This window comes from Mustela erminea, chromosome 1 (assembly GCF_009829155.1).
Source record: "Mustela erminea isolate mMusErm1 chromosome 1, mMusErm1.Pri, whole genome shotgun sequence".
In the NCBI taxonomy this organism is placed as follows: domain Eukaryota; kingdom Metazoa; phylum Chordata; class Mammalia; order Carnivora; family Mustelidae; genus Mustela; species Mustela erminea.
In genome coordinates this window covers 188,800,732-188,824,880 of record NC_045614.1, presented here as the reverse complement: position 1 = coordinate 188,824,880, position 24,149 = coordinate 188,800,732, and the positions used below count along the sequence as shown (strand labels likewise).

The 24,149-nt window shown below is 36.5% G+C and overlaps 1 protein-coding gene across 9 annotated transcripts in view; it reads right to left on the bottom strand.

The window, feature by feature from the left end:
• Positions 1-24,149, bottom strand: part of ROBO1 (roundabout guidance receptor 1) — a 1,179,537-nt gene that overhangs the window by 81,162 nt on the left and 1,074,226 nt on the right. For 7 of the 9 annotated variants that reach the window (XM_032352245.1, XM_032352293.1, XM_032352267.1 and 4 more), the window contains 2 exons: positions 5,035-5,043; positions 859-983 (listed from right to left, as the gene is read on the bottom strand). In XM_032352245.1, the coding sequence (XP_032208136.1) occupies positions 859-983; positions 5,035-5,043 (134 nt within the window). The remainder of the gene's footprint in view (positions 1-858; positions 984-5,034; positions 5,044-24,149) is intronic. The other 2 variants (XM_032352263.1, XM_032352279.1) reach the window with 1 other exon arrangement.

Below are 24,149 nucleotides of genomic sequence, written 5' to 3'. Positions count from 1 at the left end.
TATCTCATATATATATATCTCATATAACAATCATATATGATGGTTTTCAAAGAATTAGAATATACTGAACTATATTTAACATGACAGCTATATTAAATAGACTACCACATAGTTTGGTGAATCTTTGATTGACATATATAAATTGATATATATAATTGATATCTATTTATTGATCCACAAACAGACTCATACATACTTACATACATAAAGAAGTGAAGACACTTGAGATTCCTGGTATTTTCAGAGAAATTGCACTGAGTAACTGTCATCTCTGTTTTAAACGTGTGTAAATCTCTTTTAACATATAATTACAGAGGCGCCTGGGTGGTACTGTTAAGCGTAGGACTCTTGTTTTCAGTTCAGGTCATGATCTCGGGGTTCTGAGGTCGAGCCCCAAAACAGCTCTGCGCTCAGCACAAGGTTGGCTTAAGACCCTCTCCTCCTCGACCTTCGCCCCTCCACCCTGCGTGTGTGTGAGCACTTGCTCTAAAATAAACTAAACACATCTTTTAAAAAAACGTAATTACAGATATCTGACTAATAGAAATAAAAATTAAATTATGTCGAGAAAAAATGTAGTTTTTAAAAAATGTGGCTGAATTGGAAATAAAGGTAAATTTAACATGATAATTACTATGCAATCTAACACCCTTCCTAAAACTAGGAAGGGAAAATTGCTTTCCGATTTATAACAATGAAGGAAACTTTGTCTCCTCTCTCATCCTTGAAATTTTCTAGGGCATTCAGAGATTTTTCAGTTCTCTTAAAGTAACAGCTATACCACGAGATAATGTTTTGGGTTTTCTTATGTATCGGGCGCCTGCCTCTGCTGATTGAAATGCTAGAATAAGGTCTTACCTGACTCCCCTCTCTTCTCCAAAAAATAGCTGGTTGAGGATTTCCGGTTGCTTCACACTGGAACGTTACTGTTCGTCCCAAGGCAACAACCTGGTCACGGGGTTTCACAACAAAGTGTGGAGGTTCTAAAGGAGATGAAACGAATTATCGGAATCAAAACCATGTAGTTATTAACCTAATTGAGACAACTTGCTGATACCCCAAATGTGCTGCCATCTATTTTGTACAACTCATTATGCTCTCTAAGATGTAATGTACCCGTTCTCATCCTTAATTTAATTGAAGCTAAATTGTTAAGTGCATATTTATAGAAGGGAATAGAATTTTTTTTTTCAGGGAAGAGGCTTTTTTTTTTTAATCAGCTGAACTTTTGAAGATTAGCCTCCACATTAAAAAGAATTCTGGAGCTGCAATTTGACCCTTTACTTTCAAAGTACACCTGAAATGTGTATGAATAAATACCTTTTCTCATTTAGAGCTGCTTAAAGGTGAATGGACTTTAATCATACAGCCAAGGACCTCCTGATGTAAGCAGGCCCTAAAATTACTTTAATTTAACTCCAAAGCTCCTGAAATGCTACCATGAAAATTATAACCATTTAGAATCTTCAGTCCAATTACTTGAATAGAAATGAATGTAAAGCAATAGTAGAGTCAAATGCCTCCTTCATTTACACAGGCAAGGGCATGTTCGAACAGAATATATATGGAAATGAGGGCAAATTTGAAACATCTGCTCATCCTGACATTATAAATACTGCCAGCTTTGTCCAAACTGTTTGATTTATACAGACTTAAATGGCCACTTCATCCAGCAGTAAATAGAGTGTCAGAAAATTGTGTCAGTTACACTGAGCGCAATGGCAGCTGAAAACATTAGGTGTGCTGATGGAGTCACTCGGGGAAGAGGGGGAAGAAAAGCTTGTTTGGGGGGCCATGCTTTACGGTTAGAAAAATGTGCACTGATTGTAAGTCTTTTTACCTACTGTTTACACGTTTCAAATGCATTTCTTATCAACTGTTTGAAACACTTAATTATTCTTCTCTCTTGTCTCAGTTCAAATGGAAGTGAACATTTCCAGCCGGGCATTTATACAGGAGAGGGTACTTCCCATCCACTTTTAAGACTGTTGCATTATTTTAAACCTTTTCTTTAAAAGTACTTTTAGTTACTTATAGCAGTCACTTGGGATAATGCCTTCAAGGGAATAGGAACCAAATATTATATTCAGATTATGTCTACAAATGCTACCACTCTGCTCACAAGAATTTGATTTCTTTGTTAATGAAGGTGAGGGTTTGAAAAGGTGTTTTTCTCTTGATCAATACTGTCTAGGCAACTACATCTAAGACATCTATACAAATATTTATAATATTATATATAAATTTTGTAAATCTCTCATTTGAAACATAAACCTCTCAAAAAAAAGAGAGAGATGTAACAGAATTTGTTGCAGATTGCATAGTGGCAAAACTGAAGAAAGCAATTAGATCTCCTAACTTCTAGATTAGTGTGATTTCTTCCATACTCCCTTTTTCTTTTTAATTGAAGTTTAGTAGAAATTATACCATTTGCCTAGGAAATTATAGGAGACCTGAAAAATCAGGTCAAATGCCTTCAAATGTCCTGTAACTTATGGGGAAGAAAATACGAAGTTAGGAGATAGAGTTTAGGTTCAATTTGGTAACACTGAAGTTCTAGCTTATAATTTTTTTAAACTCTGATTGTAATTGAGTGGTTTACTCGTGAATTTAGCAAACACTATCATTATCCAGGTATAATAACAGACATGTGTCTCATTGCCTGGGGATTTTCCTCCATTTCCATCCATACAGGAGCATTTGATTCCACAGTTAGGGGCTGGAATAATTGAGGTAGAAATCAGATCAAGAAATTGAAAGGATTGACGGGATGATAAACTAAATCCAGAAGAGAGTTTGGTTTGTTTCAATAAAAGAAAAAACAAATGATTAATTAAATGAGTGGGGGAATATGACTTTCCAATATGCAGGGAATCTGAGTAGGAAAATATAAATGTTCAAACCACTCAGAGAAGTATAAACTTCGGGTGGTCTCTTTCCTAAATCTCAGAAGCATGTCTAATAACGTGTGCCAGAACCCATGTTTCTTTTATAAAACGCCAGCTCTCCTCCAACCTCAAAGACTTATTTGGGAACAAGGGATACAAACCCTTATGCTAACTACATTTATCCTGCAGCAATCCTTCCACACAGGATATCTGCCTGGAAATGAATTTACTATGTTTTGCAGGCATCGTCTCGAGCCAACATCAACAGTGACATCAGCCACAAGATATGTCTTAGAAATATAACTTTAAAAAATCCTTTACTATATGTTTGTTAAATATTTAATATAAATATATCTCTATGAGAATGTAAATGGATTCAATGGGCCTCTGTCCATCAATCTAGCTATCACCATCATCTAACTTTTTAGATTGGGAAGGCCATTCATCACATCCATCTATTTGATATTTAGGATAAACTGTTGGAACATTTTTTCAAAGACTACATTTAAACTTGCTAAAATTGAAAATACATAGCCATGTTACTAACGTCATAGAGGGTCAATGTTAAAAATTTAGAAAATTAGACAAGCAAAGAAAACAAGAAGCGCTACCTATAATTCAACCATGCAAATTGGACCATAGTGTTTTAAAATACGCTTCTACAATATCGTTTCAATAGCCATTTAATAGTTCATATGCAAATTACTTAAATTACTCAACCAAGCTCTTGTTTTTAAATTTGGGTTTGTTTCCAATTTTCAGTATTAAAAACAGTAGTGACATTAACATTCTTCCCAATTATTTTTAAGATGATTTCACCTGACGCCTCCCCTCTAGGGCACTTTCCTCCCTAACCTTACAAACTGAACATTAACATCTTTGCCAAATTGAGAATAAAATCTGCTATTAACTAGCCTTTTTATGTTCATGAAATTAAACATTTATTTTCACATTACCTTGTCACTGATATCCTATTTGTTGGGAATATTGTATTCCTATGCTTATCTTTTTTATTTTTAAGAACAATTGACAGGCAAAATTTTGTCCATTTCTCATCTATGCTGTAAATAGATTTTTTCACTTTATAGACAGTCTTTCTAATCTGGTTAAGCATTTTTGGTATTCATTCTATCAATAAAATATAGATCATATGATATATAATAAATTAGGTAAATAATCACCTCCATTTTCATCCTATACTTTTGTCTTCATGCTTTTTTATGTTTAAATATTAATCCATATATATTTTTACACTTATGGTGGCATCTAGAAGGCTATTTTTTTTAAATAGGTCCCTTATTGCATCACCATTATTGAACAATCCATCCTATCTAAATTAGTCTGAACACCTTTAGAATATCTGTATAGCTCTTTAACTTAAAAAATAGGGAGTTTTTCTTAGAGTCAAATTATTCCCTGGCATACCACTTAGCATCCTCATGCAAAATTCGCCAAAAATGGTGTTCCAGCACTTTTAAAGGGTGAATGTACCTTCCTGAACGTACTGATCATGAGAGTACTTAGGAACCTAATGACTATTTATGTGAGGACACGTGTTTATCAGAGCAAACTCTGATACATTTTGGAAACATCCTGCAATTATTTCTTACATAAAATGAAATGAACCTGACACATAGAAATGAAAATGAATGCATACAGCCCTAAGTGCAAGGTTTTTCATCAACATTACTTTGAATGACCATTACAGAAGAATAGTTAGAAAAGCTCAGGTTGATAGACATGAATTCATAAACATATTTTGGGTTAAAAAAAACCCAAATCGTTCTGGGGGCACCTATTTTTGTTTATCTTGTAAAATATAAATTGAAATAGTACTTCACCACAATATAGACCTATCACTTATTTTATCACTCAATTAAGGAGAGAAAAAAAAATAAAAGGACGCAGATCACACATCATTTAATAAGACATAAAGTTAGCAACCCCATTACCTTTACTCTTTGTCACAGTTACCCATACTTCCTGCAGACTTTATTCTGTGCAGTCTGTCTTTGTGGCCAATGACAAGTGAAACATGGAGGCTGATTGGTTGAAGGACATGGAAGGGTATGGATGGAAAGGGGAAGAGAAGTTCCAGTCACAGTGACACGGTGATTAGAAGATGGCCAATAAAATGTCAACTTACCAGACCCAACTAAAACAAAAAAAAGAAAACATGAAATAAATAAAAAATAAAGAAACAGAAACGAAACAGAAAAAGTAATAAGATTTGACTTAACAATGATATATATTTTTTTAAAGTAAAATAAAGAACACGTTAATATTTGGCTCATAACGGTCCATGAATGAATATTTGTTAGCATTTTAAGTATAATCATGAGTAACTTAAGAAAAGCAGAAATGAGTCTTAAAATTTCTACTATGATTAAATGACAGAGCTACAATGGATGATAGCCGTACAATTATAAAACACATTTCAATGACTACGTTTGATAGGGTTAGATAACTACATATGTAATGGGTTTAAAAACACTATAAATCTTAACTGCTAAGGCTACTTAGAATAGAAACCAAGCATCTAAATCAAAGATAAAGCAGTGTTAAATCATACAACTCCACCATCAGACTAATTTTTTAAAAAGTTCATGCTACCAATGATATTCTATTAAATCCATGTTTCTCATACTTAAATAAGCACATAAATCACCCTAAGGCCTGGTTAAAATACAAATTATAATTCCATAGGTCAGGAGTGTGGCTTGAGATTTTGTATTTCTAATAAGCACACAGGTACTGCTGGTCCACAACTATAGGCCGAGTAGCAAGGTTATTAAAAGGTTATTAAACACCTAAATCCTTGCAAAATTTTAATTGAGGAGACACAGAAAAAATATGAACACATGAAAACTGGTAAAACTTTATAAACCTATCTAATGAAGTCAGAATCACATTACCTGCTTTCAACCCTAAAACACTGGGCATTTTAATATAGAAAGTTCAAGTGATAACATATTTTAAATATTGGAAGATGACGATTTTGTTTTGCTCTTTTAGAGACAAAGGCAATAACCGCCAAATGCAGAACTTTATCATGGAAGTATACAGCCATCATATACAGCCACCATACATTTGATTCAAGTAAATAACTCCCACATCATTAAGCAAATCAAAATTACTTTAATCTGATACACATTCCTGTAGTTTAAATAAATAAACAGTGCCAAGCACTGGTACTTATGTGAAAGGGTACAACTTTAAAATAGTGACAATACGACAATAAAACAGAACACAACAAAAAACTTCCATCGGACTATAAACAACCTTCGCAAGTTATTTCCCGGGCTGCATCAGAAATTACATTTCCTTAATGCCTGCCCCTAGGGAAAAATAAAACACAAGGGGCTGGGGAAAGCTCAGGTGTCAGACGGGAATCACGGGACATTTTGGTACAATGTATGGTCTGAAGCAATACATTCAAGCTCACTTTATGTTGCTTCGCTTTTGCTTTATGGGTATGCTTAGTAATCCAAGCAGAAGGATAAAAATGTATGCTTTAAATAAAATACAGAATAATAAAAAAATAAATGAAAAGAAAAACAAGACAGAGACAAACGCTCTCTTGCCTGTTGTTACCTCATAAGCAAAATTTTCAGAAACACATTTCAACTCACATGTTCCCTTCATGAGTAAAATAATTTGTCTTTCTTTTTCACTCTAAAGAAAAAAAACTTCAAGCATAATATTTTGTGCACTCAGGCAAGGAATGTTTAAAAAAAAAACAAAATGAAAAAACAACAACAACAACAACAACAACCTTTTCCTAGCTTATTTAGGAATGATCAACAGCTATGCCACCTAGACTTGAAAACAGAGTTTTTGAATCCTTCAACAAGATACTGTCTTTTAAATGACAGGGTGGAATATTTAGAAACTACAAGAAAGAGAAACTGACAAAACTGTAGCAATAGAATTTGCTTTTGCAAAAGCAAACAGGTTATAGAATTACCTTTTGAGATAACATGGGAAAATAAATTTGATACTAGATAGATACAGTTAAGAGTAAGCCTTATTATTTATTTATTTATTTAGGTTTTAAGAGTAAGCCTTATTTATGTATTTTTTTAAAAAAACCTTTTTTGGGGGGAAAGATTTTATTTATTTATTTGACAGAGAGAGAGATCACAAGTAGGCAGAGAGGCAGGCAGAGAAAGAGGGGGAAGCAGGCTCCCCGCCAAGCAGAGAGCCCAATGCAGGCCTCGATCCCAGGACCCTGAGACCATGACCTGACCCAAAGGCAGAGGCTTAACCCACTGAGTCAGGTGCCCCTGAGTAAGCCTTATTTAAATTCAAGAGACTATAGGAATGACTCTGAAAGATTTTCTAGTCATATATTTTCAGTAATTTAAAATTCCTGAAAAATCTCAAAAATATCCAACATGTTAGATACAAGAAAATTACTCGGAAGCAGATCATTTAAAGGTTTTAAAGTGCTTTTCCCTGCTTGGAGGTTTTACCAGCGATCAAATCAAATGAGTTGAATCTTTCATTAATTAAAACCTAATGTATTCAAAAACTTCTGGCTGATATATTTGCATATCACATCAATGACAAATGACAAGTGGAAAATATTCCATCAAGTTATCTAAGAACAACATCTAACAGAGAAGCTTCCAAAGCATCAGAGTTTTTGAAAGTCACCTATCTTGCATGATCATTTAAGCTTTTCACAACCATGGTTATCAGGAAATGAGGTCTCTTATCTAAATGAAAACTGGCCCGTCACAATTTAACCCCCCTTTTTATTTATTCTAGTTTCAGGAAACAAATACATGCCATGAATATCCTCCATTTAAAATCCTTTTTACTCACTTGAAGAAAATGACCAACCTAAACTTTCCCTTCTTAAGAAAAAATGATAGAAATTAAAGTTTTTCTCAGATTTCCCCTTTTACCACACTTCTCTCAGGGTCAGGTCAAAGAATTTTCTCTCCATACAGAGAGCAGGGAACTTCTATACAATGATCAGCTAGGACACCATTATTGTCCAGCTAGGTATATCTGAGAAAAGCAGAGTAATTTGGATCACGTTCATTCATTATCCTCTGAAGTCTGTGGTTTATGGGCAGCCTCACTCCTACACTCCCCTAACTCTTGTCCACTCCTTTTCTTTCTACTTTAAAGGCCAGGAGTACCTCTACCCTAACTCCCTTTTCTCGTTAAGAAAGAGGAAAAGCCTGTCTGTCTCTATCGCTAATAAAACAATAAAACTATAAAATGTTAGCGCTAGAAGTGACCTTAGAACTTATCAGTCTAACCCCATCTTTTTGCATGAGAAAATGGGAACCTAAATTGTTCAATAGCTTTCTCAAGGTCACAGATGACTAGCCACAGACTGCCTTTTCAACTAAATTCAAGGCTAATTTTGACTAAACTCAAGTTTCTGCATACAGTTTCCTTCTGGCTAACCAGTTTAGGGAGAACTCTATGCAACAGGACATAAAAGGTATTTGGTTTTATGTTTAAACTGTCATAAAATGTTTACCCTAAAACCATTACCATTAAAATAATTACTACCTTGGAGAGGAGAAGTGAGTTGGGGGAAATTGGAAGGGGAGACAAACCATGAGGGACTATGGACTCTGAGAAACAAACTGAGGATTTTGGAGGGGAGGGGGTTGGGGGGTTGGGTGAGCCTGGTGGTAGGTATTAAGGAGGGCACGTATTGCATGGAGCACTGGTGTGGTGCATAATCGATCAACCTTGGAACACTGAAAAAAAATAAAATAAATTACCAAAAAAATTACTACCTATGTATAAAAACTTACTAAAATAATTGTTTATGATATTTAAAATCTTTTAAAAATAATTAGCTATAGTTTTAAAAAGACATGGAAAATTAACAGATAAGATAGTAGGCTTAAAATCTCTTGAAAAAATTCACCTTTTTGGAAAAAAAGATAATGTGATCTTTTTTTTTTAAAGAATTTATTTATTTATTTGACAGGCAGAGATCACAAGTAGGCAGAGAGGCAGGCAGAGAGAGAGAGGAGGAAGCAGGCTCCCCGCTGAGCAGAGAGCCCGATGCGGGACTCGATCCCAGGACCCTGGGATCGTGACCTGAGCCGAAGGCAGTGGCCTAACCCACTGAGCCACCCAGGCGCCCCATGATGTGATCATTTTTTAAGGGTGAGACAATTTTCATCATTTCATCACTTGAAATCATTGTAAACTGAATAATACTTTTTTGAAAGGCAAGAACAAATTATATTTCCACACAATTACTGTTACAGTAAATATGTTAAGTAGGAAGTAAAATAAACTCAGAAAGTAAGTATGTATTTTTAAGAGGTTAAAACTCACTATTTTTTTTTTTTTAACATGGCAACATTATGCATATTACAATCCATCCTCAGTAACATCTCTAACTTGTGTTTACATTTGAGGAAGTTTGGAAAGGGGTGAGGGATTAGAGAATTTGACACAAAGCTGAGTTTGTATAAAAACCACAACGCTTTCACCTAGATCACATTATCTTGGTGGGGAGGAGGAGCGTTCTGCAAAGTCTAAATATTTATATAAATATATATATATATATATACATACACATTTACATAATACATATAAACTATATAATTATAAAACTCTAGTTCCTGATTGAGCGTAAAAAAAGAAAAAAAGATAGCTTTCTTTAAAATCTTTGGAGACATACAAATATTACATACTTCCGTTAAAAAAGTTTAAAATGGAATAATTTAGCCTTTCTCTTTCCCTTTCTCCTACCTTTTCCTCCCTCCCTCCCTGCCTCCTTTTTCCCTTCCTCACTCTCTCTCTCTCTCTCACACACACACACACACAGACTCACTCTCTCTCACACACACACACACACAGACTCACTCTCTCACACACACACACACACACACTCACTCTCACACACACACACACACACACACACAGACTCACTCTCTCACACACACACACACAGACTCACTCTCACACACACACAGACTCACTCTCACACCACACACACAGACTCACTCTTACACACACACACACACACACAGACTCACTCTCATACACACACACACTCAGAATGAGACTTTCTTCCTCTTTTGAATGTGACATCAAAGATCCCCCAGCTGTTAAATTAACTTTAAAAATCTTCTAAGAATATACACTGTCCAGATAATAATCTTTAGGTATAAATGAGAAGCTCAGAGAAGCAAAAATGGAAGGAAGGAAGGAAGGAGAAAGAGAAGGAGGCTTTCTCTTATCTGTTTGTCATACCCAGGAGATAAGGTCAGAAAGATGATAAATGTCAAAAAAAAATACATAGAAGCTAGAGAAAGAAAGGTTGTGTGTGTGTGTGTATGTTTTGGTCTGAGTAAATAAGGTAGCTGTACAGATACTTAACGCTTCAGATTAGGTGTAATAAATACTGGGAGCAGCCAATCTTGGTAACTACTTAGGCCAGAAGAGAGGAAGATAATAGGCCTAAACAACAGCATGAGTGACTTAGGGAAAGTACAGAGAAGAAGCAGTTAACAGTAAAGGCCACTGAACCATGAATGGTTGCCAACTGTGATGTCTCCAGAGGTCTTTAAAAATGGGATTTATTTCCATTTGGCCACAACAGTTGAGCTATAACCCTGTCTGGTAAAGGAACAGAGTAGTTGACTCTTAAAGTGCTTTATATGCTATGATTTTAAGAGAATGGAAATTCAGAGGCAAAGCAGGATAATGGATATATCCCTCTGGGAAACAGTCCCAGTATTTTCCCTTCAGATTATGTATACACAAACATATACTCTACTAGAAAATGTTCTCAAAAATATTATTTTCAATTAGCATTACTTTAAGTTGATGAAATCCTTTAGATACATAGCTCCTATGATAAATAAAGAACATATAAGAAAATTCCAAGAAAATATTTGCATAATTAACACAACAATGATTAAAATTTTGATATTTTCTCACCAAATCTCAATTTTTGAAGAATAATGGCAACTATATTCAAGTTTATCCTATAAGTTAAATAAAATATTAGAATTTTTCATTGCTAGCAATATAATTATTTTGAAATGTAATGACACAAGACTGCCACAGTATGTGAGTCTAAAATAACGTAAGTATTCTAAACTCCTAGAATAACTCTATAAAAGATTTCATAGCTAAGCAAATTTCACTAAGGTAAAACCAATCTTATTAATAAATATCAGAGAGCAACAGCTCTCTTGAATGTGCTCTAAATGAAATCACCATGACTATGGAATTCTCCTAATTCACAGATACTAGTTTTCATTATTAGTAACTATATTCAAATGAATCTTTAAATTGATGGGATTCTTTTTCATTCTCATATCATTTTTTTCATTGACTAGCAGGGTTCAATTAATAAATCTGACAGACTCAGATGGTAAACAGCATATTCCAGAAGAAGGTGAATGAAGTAAAAGAGTGAGTTACAAGACTCTTTTGAGAAGAAATACATTTTTATTAAGACAAAGGAACACTCAAATTTTCAAGTAGTAAAGCTAGATATCTTTGAACTGACAGAACCCACTCACTGTTACGCTGGAGAAATTGCATGCATAAGTCCTCATGAATGACAATATCCCTAACAATTAAAAACACTTAGGATTTTTTAATACTAGGTGTGATTGCTTTTGGGGGAAAAGACTGAGTTTAACTTAAAAGCCTGCCATTATGTCTTTCAACTTTTCTGACATAAAAATAGAGTGATGAAGAGGGGCATTTTTAGAATATATTTAATAGATACATAAAATACTATGAACTTTTCCCCTCCACTCAAGTATTTCCCATTCCTTGTGGATCACTCGTTCTGGAGACAAGGCTGGTTGTCACAGCTGAAGGGTGGGTGCCACTGGGATCTCATGGAGAGAGGCCAGGGATGCTGGTAAATACCCTACAGAGCATAGGACAGCCCCTGGCAACCAGGAATGACCCAACCTCACAAGTTAATAGTGCCGGGACTGAGAAACCTTGCTATAGATTGGCTGTTCAATTGATAGTTTAACAGAATAGTAATGAAGAATTGTTTTCCCACAAATATACACAAAGTAACTTGCACAATGTCTGATGTATCACAGATACTCAGAACAAGTTACTATTTTCCCCTTCTCCTTCCTTCTAAAAAAGGCCCTACTTTTCTTTTTTAAAAATATTTTTAATTCGTTTATGAAAGAGAGTGCGAGCATGACCGGGGGAGGGGCAGAGGGAGAGGAAAAGCGAGAAGAAGCAGATTCCGGCTCAGCAGGGAGCCCGAAGCGGGGCTAGAACCCAGGGACCCTGAGATCATGACCTGAGCTGAAGGCAGGCTCTGCTTAACCAACTCAGCCGCCTACATGCGCATTCTGAAAACAGTTATTAAATGGTACAACTCGGTTATTTGCCTACTAAAGAGCCTGAAATTGAAATGCAGCGACCTGGTGATCTATGACCACATGTATGCCCCCTGATGTAGGACCTCAGGATCATAATTTTGATGTTAGTATTGCCTAAATCAATATAGAGAGCCAGAAACCTGGATCTTTCATCTCCCTCTTTCCTGAGATGTACAATCTGTTACCAAACGCCATAGCTTTTATTTCCAAACTCTTTGTGCATTTCATTTCTCTCTTTCTAGCTCTATTGCCAGCACCCTGGCCCAAGGTATCCAACAGTGCTCAGGGGAACTACTGCTTTGCTTTTTTCCAATCCAATCTCACAGTGTGGTCATATTTGCTTAAAAACAAGACCAAAGTAAAACTAATCCGATTGCAGTATGTTTTTGCTTAAAATCTTTCAATATGGCTCCATTGCTCTTCAGATAGAGAGCAGACTTACTGTGGCCACCACTCTTCAGTGTCTTCTCATATCACCTGTCCCCTTTCAACTCGTAACTTAGCCCCAGAGGCCTTCTTTGTGTCCTTGAGTTTACCATGCATCATCTTACCTCTGGTTCTCTGTTTATTTCCAAGGGATTCCCCCCTCCGCACCCCACCCAATGCTTTACCTAGTTAATTCCTACTTACCTTAGCCCTCGGCTCAAAAAACAGATCTCCAAGGAACTCCCTCTAAATCGGTTACTATATCTTTTTTTTTAAATATTTTATTTATTTATTTATTTGACAGAGAGAGAGAGATCACAAGTAGGCAGAGAGAGAGGGGGAAGCAGGCTTCCCACTAAGCAGAGAGCCCGATGTGGGGCTCAATCCCAGGACCCTGGGATCATGACCTGAGCTGAAGGAAGAGGCTCAACCCACTGAGCCACCCGGGCGCCCTCAGTTACTAAATCTTATCCCAAATGCCATATATTCTCATAGCAGCCTTCATTTTCCTCCCATAGCACTTCGTATAGCTTAAAATTACACATTTACATAATTATTCTATAAATGTCTATCTCCCAAGCTAGCCTATAAGCTCCACGAGGGTAAGGATTTAATTATTTTCTTTGCCATTCTTTCTCTAGAATTTACCAACTGGAGAACACTACTGACAGTGCAAATATCTATTGAAAGAGTAAACAAAGGACAATCATGTTCCCACTGCACATCTGAAAGTACTTCTGCCCTCCCTTTACAAATCCACTTTTTACCTTCTGCTAATACTGTTATTTGTGTCTATCCTTCTCCTTGGCCAGCTATGGGAAGCTCCAAGAAGGCAGGATCCAGGCATTAGTTATCTGGGCAACCTTTACAGCATCCAGTATACTGTCTTTTATATAGAAATGGCTTAAAAACTTGTTCATTTGAAAATCTGGAAGCCTACCTTCAAATGGCTTATTTCATAAAGGGTCTCAAGTTAAGTTACATAACAGAATAAAGATAGGAGTACTCAACTGACCAGATCAAGATCCTCTCCAGAACTAATCAGCTCTATCCTGTACAAACTGCACAAGCTTTCTAGATCTCAGTTAAATAAAGAGCCATCAGGGTCAGAGAACTATGCGTCAGTTCATATACCAGAAACTCTCTCCCAACTCTGTAGGAAAGTGTTCAATATGCCATTTTGCAAAGGTAGGAAAGTGAAGATTAAATAAATCGCTTTCCTTTTTTTAAAGATTAAATAACTTTTTAAGGGTCATACATCAGGTAAGAAATGGAGGATTGAAATTCAGGTCTGCCCAGCTCTTAAAATCCTTCCTCTTTTTATTACATGTTATGACTTCTGTGTTAAAAGAGTTAATAAATCTTATTCTAATGTAATTTTGGTTCTGTTTTGGTCCCATGACCTAAACCAAAATACTTTCGATAAGAAATTATTTACAAAGGAAATAATAAAAAAATAAAAAAGCAACTACTGAAGGGGGGAGGGGAATATTTGCAAATCATACACTGGAGAAGGGGTTCATTTATAAAATATGTGAAGATTTTATACAACTCAATATGAAAAAAAATCTAAATTAAAAAATGGGCAGAGGATCTAAACAGACATTTTCAAAAGAAGACCTACAGATGGCAAAGAGACACCTGAAAAGAGGCTCAAGGTCACTCATCATCAGGGAAATGCAAATCCTAATCACAATGAGATATCAGTCATCCTATTAGAATGGCTATTATCAAAAAGCCAAAAAACAGCAAGTGTTGACAAGGATGTAAAGAAAAGGGAACCTTGGGCACCACTGGTGGGAATGTAAATTTGGGCAGTCACTTTGCCAAACAATATGTAGGTTCCTCAAAAAATTCAAAGTAGAACTAGATCCAGCAAATTCACACCTGGGCATTTACCCAAAGAAAACAAAAACACTATTTCGAAAATATATATGTACCCCTTGTTCACTGGCAACATTATTTACAACAGCCACGATATAGAAACAACCTAAGGGACCAACATGAATAGATGAATTGTGGTATATTTACAATGGAGTATTATTCAGCCATTAAAAAAGGAAGACGATCCTGCCACGTGAGACACCATAGACGGACCTTGAGGGTATTATGCTCAGTGCAGTAAGTCAGAGAGAGTAAGAATAATACTCTATGATTTTACTTATATGTGGAATTTAAAACAAACAAACATGCAACAAACAATACCAAGCTCATAGACATAGAAAATAGCTTGGGGATTGCCTGAGGCAAGGGGAAGTGGGAGAAGAAGAAAGTGGAAAGGGTCAAAAGGTCCAAATTCCCAAAGATAAATAAGTCATACGGCTATAATGCACAGCATGGCAGTAACATTCAAAATACTGCATAGGTAAAAACTGCTAAGACAGTAAATCTTAAAAGTCTTCATTACAAGAAAAAATTACTATGTATTAATAATGATAATAAACACAGGCCATTACATATGGCGACGGACGTTAACTGGACTTCTCATGGTGATCACGTGGCAGTAGGTACAAATATCAAATCGTCATGTTGTATGCCTGACACCTCTAGGTCATATGTCAATTTCAAGGCAGTTCAAAATTATTTAAACGCACAATTCATGTATTAGTACATTAAATTAACATGGATATATAATTACTCTTCTCATATGTGAGCCATGTTCACCATATAAAAACGTTTTGAGGACAAAACAAATCATGTTATATTTTACATTCTCATGGAAAAACAACATCAAAAGAGCCAATTCTATCTCTGAAAAGTGATGTGATGCAGTCTTTTAGGAACACTCCCATAAATGTCAAATGAATGTAGTCAAGCATCAAGTGTACGCGTTCACAGTTTGCTCTAGGATATCATGACATCTCTGACCTCAGTTTCCTTGTCTGTAAAATGGAACTAAAGTAAATGATTTCTAAGTCCCCATCCATATTTAACATTCAAAATCTCTTCAATCTGGCAGAGAAATTACGAAATTTAACATTTGTTCCCAAGAACCTTAAATCAGACCGAAATTACTTATTATCAACTATATTTAATAATATAATACATTTTAGAGCAATAAAAAGCATAAGGAAAAACCTAAGCGGACACCTCATCTCTTTATTAATGACCTAAAAGTACACTGAAATAGCTATTCCACCATCCACAAAGTTAATTTAAAAGCACCTTTGTAAAATGGCCATATCTATCAGTTTTAATTGTGCAATGCTTTAAATTCTCTCCTAATAACATCGACCACACAAAATAAATGTTCTACAGCTAAAGCTCACTTTAACAACCATTTATGGATTTTTCTTACCCCCATAAATCTGTTATAAAGCAATTATTCAGCTGTTTTTTGTCTTATACCTATTTTAGTATTTTCTACAAGTGTGTTTATACTGGCACATTATTTATCAAGTCCTGAGAATAATAGTTTAAAAGCAAATTAAAGTGCTCATGGTATTTTAATCAGTTTTGCAAATTCTGGGACTGATATTATAAAGTAGTAACTTCCAGTTTATACGAATCATTAAAAACAATAAAACAAAAGGCAGCCTATTGTATATTCAAATTATTGAAATAAGATTTAAAGGACACCAGCTGCCACATAATTGTGAAGTGTAATGATTCTAATGATAACCCTGATGTTTGGAATATGCTAAAATGATTTGTGAATCTACATGAATGAATACTGTTCAGCCTAATTAATACTGTATATACCTCTAAGATAGCTGATATATAACAAATAAAAAATCGATACATACAAATGCATAAAAAATCAAATTTCCAATTATCTCGTATATTTATCACTGCATTCATCATTTTTTAAAAAGGTGTCATTAGTGTCAAATGGCCTACAGTTATTCTTTTTTATGATTATTCTCTTTTAAACAAGAACTATCTCAATCACTTTATGTCCCAACAGCTCTGGATAAAAGAGAATGTATCCATGTGAACTGACTTACAATTAATTATTTAACATTAAATGGTGCGTGATATCATATGTGCTATCATAGTTAGTCCATGTCTCAAGGTTATGTGAGATTGTTAACAATGAATCTAACATTGTAAATGAACTACCCCTCAATGACTAGAGCAAAAAACGATTTCTCTAAATTTCATTCTCAGAGTGAGCAATTCAGATGGAATAGATTGTACACAACTCTACTAGATGGTTCCAAATTGATGCCATTATTTCAGAACGTAGGTTGCTAAAGAGAGTTGCTAAGTTTTATATCTATAACAGGGTGATGGGACAACCTCCCCAACTGGTAAGTAGATGAATAAATCACAGGAAAGCTCAGAAGATAACGGAAGGCCCACAATGTGCTATTTACCAGTGTGGTGTCGGGTCATGATTTGCCACAGAATCATCTTATATATCAATTATTTCTTGAACCTGACTGCTGCCTTTATTTCCTCAAATACTCGCTTGGCACACAAATTAAGAGAGTATTTCAAATTCTCCATAGGAAGGCCATGCGGTGGGGACTGCTTTGCCTTTAGGTTAATGTTGAAAGATGTTACATCAGTTTGTTTGAAATAACTGAAAGCAATCCAAACCCTTCATGAGTCCATGAAAGAAATTTAAGAGAACGTCACATCTTCCAGAGTCATTAGGGTTAAAGAGGCTATTTCTGAAAGGCAATGAGAACACAAGTTCTTTACTTTATCCTTCCTACAAAAAAAGGATGGGGGAGGGAATCATAGGCCATGATGCTGCTGGGTCTCAGTCAAATCCAACAGCATAAAAAAAACCAGCAGGAGTAGAGCTCGGCATTCTATTTACGCCACCGAATCAGAACAGCGAGGAGAGGGAGCCATTCTCACAAATCACTCTCTTGTTAAATTCTGTAGTGGGACTTCATTAAACCTCTTGGCTGATGGCATTTTACTTCCAGCCTGTTCACAAAGAGCTCGGCTGGCAACACTGATTCTTTAAAAGTCTCCACTCACACACTGTCTTTCTTGGAACTGCATTTTACAGTCATAAATCTCTTGTTCTCATCAGCACCTCGAATCTTCCATGGGCTTTTTAAATCATTATTTAAACCACAAAACCACCACCACCACCAACAGCAACAACAAATCACAAAATACCATGCCAAATCCTAGAAGGGAGACATTTTAAGTAAGAATTTGGACTTCGGCAATACAAAAGGGACCTTACGTATACACAGGAGATGTAAATAAAAATAACATTGTGATGTGCGTGTGTTTTATATATAAGTTATATAATGAGGTATGTGCTTTATATATGTGTGCCTGTGTGTGTATACACACATAAAACATTCCCCAAGCCCTGAAGTACTATTTACTACAGTACCATTGATTTTACTGGACCCCCGAGGATTATTGATTGCCATGTCCATGAAGAATTTTTCCCCAAAGAACCTGTCTGCTATACCTTGTCAGAGTCTGGCAAACATGGCGCCTGCATAGCAAGGTTCTCAAAGTCATCAAGTAAAGCTTTGGGGGTCTTATAATATGTGTTTCATCAAAATGTTGATGAACTCACAGTTCTTGACCAGGATCCTGGATTATCGTATACCTAACTTGAACCAGCAAAAAGGCCCCCTGACACTCTTAGTTTTGGCTTTGACTCAAATAACCACGTTAATGGTCAGAAACAATGTATTATTATAATGCCCGCTTTTCTTAAATCAGCAATTTAAGCAAACTATGCCAACAAATGATTTAAATGAAGTCTACATCAAAGAAGGGAAATTTAGGACTGAAGGGCCCAGTTTCTTCTCTCATTACTTCTTTTATGCCGAGATATCGTAGGAGCTCTAAAAAGTCACATGACTCTTACACCAAGGTCTCATATGCTGATAGAAAGCTAAATATAGTGAAACCTATTTAAGGAAGCCACAAATTTACAAAATGGGCCTATTCCCCCCAGAGTTTGTTTTTAAATGCAAGTTCATAAAACTTTACCCCTTACTACTGCCAATAAAATCCACAAAAAGCTACATTCTTTTACTTTTACCTACGTTTTAATTTTGCATTCTGAAACAATGATCTACCAGTCCATTAAAAAAAAAAGTCACATAGACACAGTATGTTACACTGTGTGAGATTAACATGTGGTTTGGTTATCTTCAAAGTTGTTATTTTGCATCTCAGACAATGGTGAATCACACAGATGTGTGCAAAGGGATATTTCCTTTTTTTTTTTTTTTAAAGATTTTATTTATTTATTTGACAGACAGAGATCACAAGTAGGCAGAGAGGCAGGCAGAGAGAGAGGAGGAAGCAGGCTCCCCGCTGAGCAGAGAGCCCAATGCGGGGCTCGATCCTAGGACCCTGGAATCATGACCTGAGCCGAAGGCAGAGGCCTTAACCCACTGAGCCACCCAGGAGCCCCAAAGGGACATTTCTTTAATGGATTATGATTTCTGATCTATAGTCAAGACTACTATAGTTTTAAATCATATGGAAGTTCTTAGTGGAGACCATCTATCTAATTTTTTAAATCTAGTTAATTAAATTGTTCCAATATATGGATTATATTTCTGGGAGGAACAGTGAAGGTTTTTAATATTATCCATATTATCAGGAAATTCAGCAGAACTGACCATACCAGGAGTGATAATAACATTAAAGATCTAAGGGTATCTTGTTAATTATGGATCTGTTTAACTGAAAAAGCCAAACTAATTATTTGGGCCTCAAATACTTACCAAATACACATAATTGATACAAACAAAAAGTATTTTTAACAAAATGCAGAATTTTTTTGTATTATACTTCACTTGTCTTTTGTTGCCTAAAGCAACCAGAATAAAAATTAACATTTAAAGATTTATTTATTTATTTTAGAAGGAAGGAGGGAGGAGAAGCGAGACAAAGAGATAGAGGGGGGGAGGGGCAGAGGGAGAGGGAGAGAGAGAGAGAATCCCCAGCAGACTCCCTGGTGAGCACAGAACCCGATCTCACAACCCATGAGATCATGACCTGAACCGAAATCATGAATCAGACATTCAACTGACTGAGCCACCTACACATCCTCTAGAATTAACAATTTTTAACCATAATTATAGAAGGCTTGATATCGTTGTTTATTGAAAAGGGTTTACTATGTGACTATGTAAAATATTTTAGATGTACCCATGATTCAGACCTTACCCCTTTTATAGAGCTAATGATAGGCAGCCAAGAGCACTGAAGCTACACGAATTGTTGACTCTGACACACAGGAATATACATCACTACAGCGAAGTCATCCTCCTTCTTCAGATCACCTTCATTCCGTCTACGTTTATTGGACATTTTTTAAAAGGTTTTATTTATTTATTTGAGAGAGAGAGAGAGAATGAGAGCGAGCATGAGAGGGGGAAGGTCAGAGGGAGAAGCAGACCCCCTGCTGAGCAGAGCTCGATGCGGGACTCGATCCCAGGACTCCAGGATCATGACCTGAGCTGAAGGCAGACGTTCAACCAACTGAGCCACCCAGGCACCCATTATTGAGCATTTCTTTGATGCTTATACAGTGTGACCAGCATTTCCTATTGAGTAGCTCACTTAATACCCACAGTAAGCCTGTGAGGGAGACATTTCACTCCCATTTTACTAATTAGAAAACTTGATAAATGAAGATTTAATAACTTGAACATACAGCATTTAAATCCAAGTGAGTCTGTCGGAAAAGAATGTGCTATTAATTCCACTCCATAGACTGTTTCCTAACAGTAGTAGGAAAAAAAAAAAAAGATGTCTCCCTAAAAGACCTTCCAAAGAAATATTACAGACTAATTTTCAAAGATAGATTTCAATATTAAGGAGCCATAGAAAATTATCTTTGAACAAAAAGAAAACACTGACTGACCTACATTACTTAGCTACCAAAAAAATTCAAATCTTTATGGCTAAAACAAATATTTTGAGAATCTGCTGAATTTTTAATTCTTTTGGAGGAGCTGATGAGAAAAACAATCAAAATGGCAATTACTCTCACATAAGAACTTCAATAATCCTTAAACCACTTTTTTTTTTAAGATTTTATTTATTTATTTGACAGAGAGAGAGAGACACAGCAAGAGAGGGAACACAAGCAAGGGAGGCGGGAGAGAAAGCAGGCTTCCTGCGGAGCACGGATCCTGATGTGGGGCTCCATCCCAGGACTCTGTGATCATGACCTGAGCCAAAGGCAGACGCTTAACCACTGAACCACTCAGGCACCTAACCTCAAACCACTTTTATGAGAATATAAATATTGTGTTACTTATCTTATTCTATTTCCTATCAGCTCACTGATGTTTACATGTGCATTTATTTTTCAACAGATGAGAACACTGACTCTAAAGACAATGTTGAGTGACTTGCCCAGGACCCCACAGCTGGTATGTGTCAGGGCAGCCCTTGATTCATCCACCCAGAAAATGTTACCTGAGCCTGAAGGATGCCCCAAAGACGGAGAAGGCAAAGCCAGCAAAGTCTTACTCTTAGGACTCAGAGTCACGTGGGGGAGATATCAAGTAAATGGCACCCAAGGGGGACATGAGTGGGGGAATCCCTAACCTGCGCTTGGGTGAAGACAGTGTGCCAAGCCCCTTGAGGAGGCTCACCTGAGCTGAGTCTCAGAAGGAATCATAAGCGGGTAGAAGACAGGGCAGGTAGGGGACCAACATAAAGAAAAACCCAAAGGCAAGCGACATGGTGGTATGTGCAGGAAGTATATATATATATATAAACAATACAATGGTACAGCACTAAAGGGAGTCACGAGAGGGGACTGAGTGGCCAGGAGGTGCACTATTAAGTATTCTGGATCCTTCCCCAGAAAGATGGGGTAAGATGTTCAGATTTGTGTTTTAGGGAGATGACCCTGTTGTGCGGAGAACAGGTTCTGTCAGACAAGACGGAGGCAAGGAAACTGGACAGAGACTGACAGACGACCAAAGCCTGAATGAAAGCTGTGAGGCAAGTGTTAGAGAGGTGGGGGGAGGGTGAAGAAATATTTAAAAGGCAAAAATAAGGAGGATTTTGTGACAGCTGACATGGGAGAAGTGCACACGTAAAGCATGACCCCCATCGCCCAGGCTACCTACTGGTGTGTGTCCGCCGGGTGCCCTGCTTTCCACTGATGCAGAGAATTCAGTGTCCGCCTCCTCGTCTGCTGCCCTGCTCGCTGCATCACTATTATTTCCTGTGAATTAATATTCACACTCCGGGTTTGTAGAAACCTAAAAGCTTCGACAAGCCTCTGACAGCTGCGTCTTGTCTCACTGAAAGTTACAACTGCTCTTCATCTCCTAGTTCATGGGGACAGTAAGTAGGGGCCAATCATAAACCCTAGTGCCCGAGATATTTCAGCAAAGCTGCTTGTCAGAAGCATGTGGTTCGCTAGCGGCAAGGAGAGATTTTCTAGGAAACATCCCATTAGCAGCAATTAAGTCAGCCAAGACAGTGCAGGTCTTTTTCTTTTCTTTTTTTTTTTTTTTCTTTCCTGCTTTTGTGTCTCCTTGGTCTCACGTCAATCTCAGACCTGAAGGCTCAGCCTTCCAGAAGCTGTCAGTGGTTAATCAATCCTAATGAGGAAGCACTCTGTTCCTTCACTGCATAGTAGGCACAAATACTTACGGGAAGCACCAGACAAAGTAACAATTCTTCAGAAGAGAAGAGAACCCACACCCTTTTGATGATTCGTTTGAACTATTCTTATTGCATGCCAACCATAAATTTAAAGAGATAGCAACATCATTCATAAGACCATATTTTAGAATAATTTAAAGAGATAATATATGGATTATATATTATATAATTTATATAATATATAAATATATATTATGTATAATATATAAATTTATTATATATAATAAATTTAAAGAGATAGCAACATCACTCGTGAGATCATATTTTATAATAAATTTATTATATATTATATAATTTATATATACTATATATTTATATAGCATATAAATATATATCATGTATAACATATAAATTTAAATACGTTATATATAATAAATTTAAAGTGATAGCAACATCACTCATGGGACCATATTTTATAAAAAAAGAAATAAAACAGGTGATGAAATTGAGAGAGTGCAGTAATTTCACATCAAAGGAAGAAAAATGGACAAGCACTTATCAGGAAAGGGCTGGGGTTTCACAGACATCCCACTGGTCTGGTAACAGAGCATCACCTGGTTTAGAGATGGTTGGTATCTGCCTTTTCTTTTAACAGAGCTGTTGCTGAAAGGGCAGAAAAGCAACTGTTTCTTGAGCTTCAAAGAATAACCGGTCTCTGTGAGTGGCCTGGAGAGGAGTGCAGTGAGGTGTGAACTAAGAACTAAATGCCCAGTTTCCTGTGTCGGACCGGCCCAGCACTCAGGGCTGGGGGAAACGAGAGGACTAAATGTCTTTTTAGTTCCTATTGTAAGAGAGACAAACAGAAGTGGGATTAGGTTTTCTTAATGGTTCAGCTCCGCAAAGATAAAACGTGACGACTCGGGGAATGGCTGGGGTATGGAAGTGTGTTTTCAGTCTGGTTTCCTGTGACAGACACAGTGACGGGAACATGATCATTCTGGTGACAGAGGCACAAATTCACTTTGGAAATAAAACTGTGATAGTAATGAGAGCCGCTCTCTCTGCACAGTTGCAAGGGAGTAGAAAGATTAATAATGCCCTCAAGTTGGCCTTGTTAACCAAGGAGGATCAGTGAAGCAAAGAATCATACAAATCTCTTAGAGGCCGTGCATAGAGTTGGGAATGGGAGAAATTCAGAGTCTAAACTAAATTTTTTATGGCCTCCTGCTCCATTCATCCTCCTGGCTAGCACTCCTCAGAAATGGCTTGATCTAAAAGCTACCAACAAGACCGTCATCGTAAATGCATAATAACTCATTTCAAAGGGTTTCTTTTTAATACAAGAGTAAATAAAATTATTTTCTTCCTTTATTTTTCATGTAGTGCTTTGGAGCTGCCTCCACCAAGCTTTTCCTAAAGGCGACCTTCAACCAAACCAAAACAAAAAACCCTTCCCTTTTTAAATTAACCATGAGTTGGTTCCCAAATAAAAACCAGTAAAAAACTGAAGTTAGCCATCATGTGATTCCAAGAAGAGCTGCAAGGTCCACCTGGCAAACATCGAATAAAGGCCTCATAGATCGAGATTATGATAGTAAAATAATACGAAACAACCTGTGACCATTCTCAGAACACCAAGCAGAGGCATAAATTCTAGCAGTTTTTAATGGTACACTAGTAGAAAAAACCTGGCAGGGAGCCTCTCTGCATCTATTTTTCTGGTTAGATTTTCTATTTTATAGGTATGTCACAACCTGTAAAAAGGTTATAAATACCACACAGTATATATCTTGTGCCTTAAAAGATGGGGTCCTCATACAATATAAAACATCGGTTCAGAAGAGAATTCATACCTACCCAACACAGAGCCAGCAATCCTAACACTTGCCAAATTGAAACCCTGACGTGCGATTATAACAACGTAATCAATCAAACTGAGATGAGGCGACTTTAC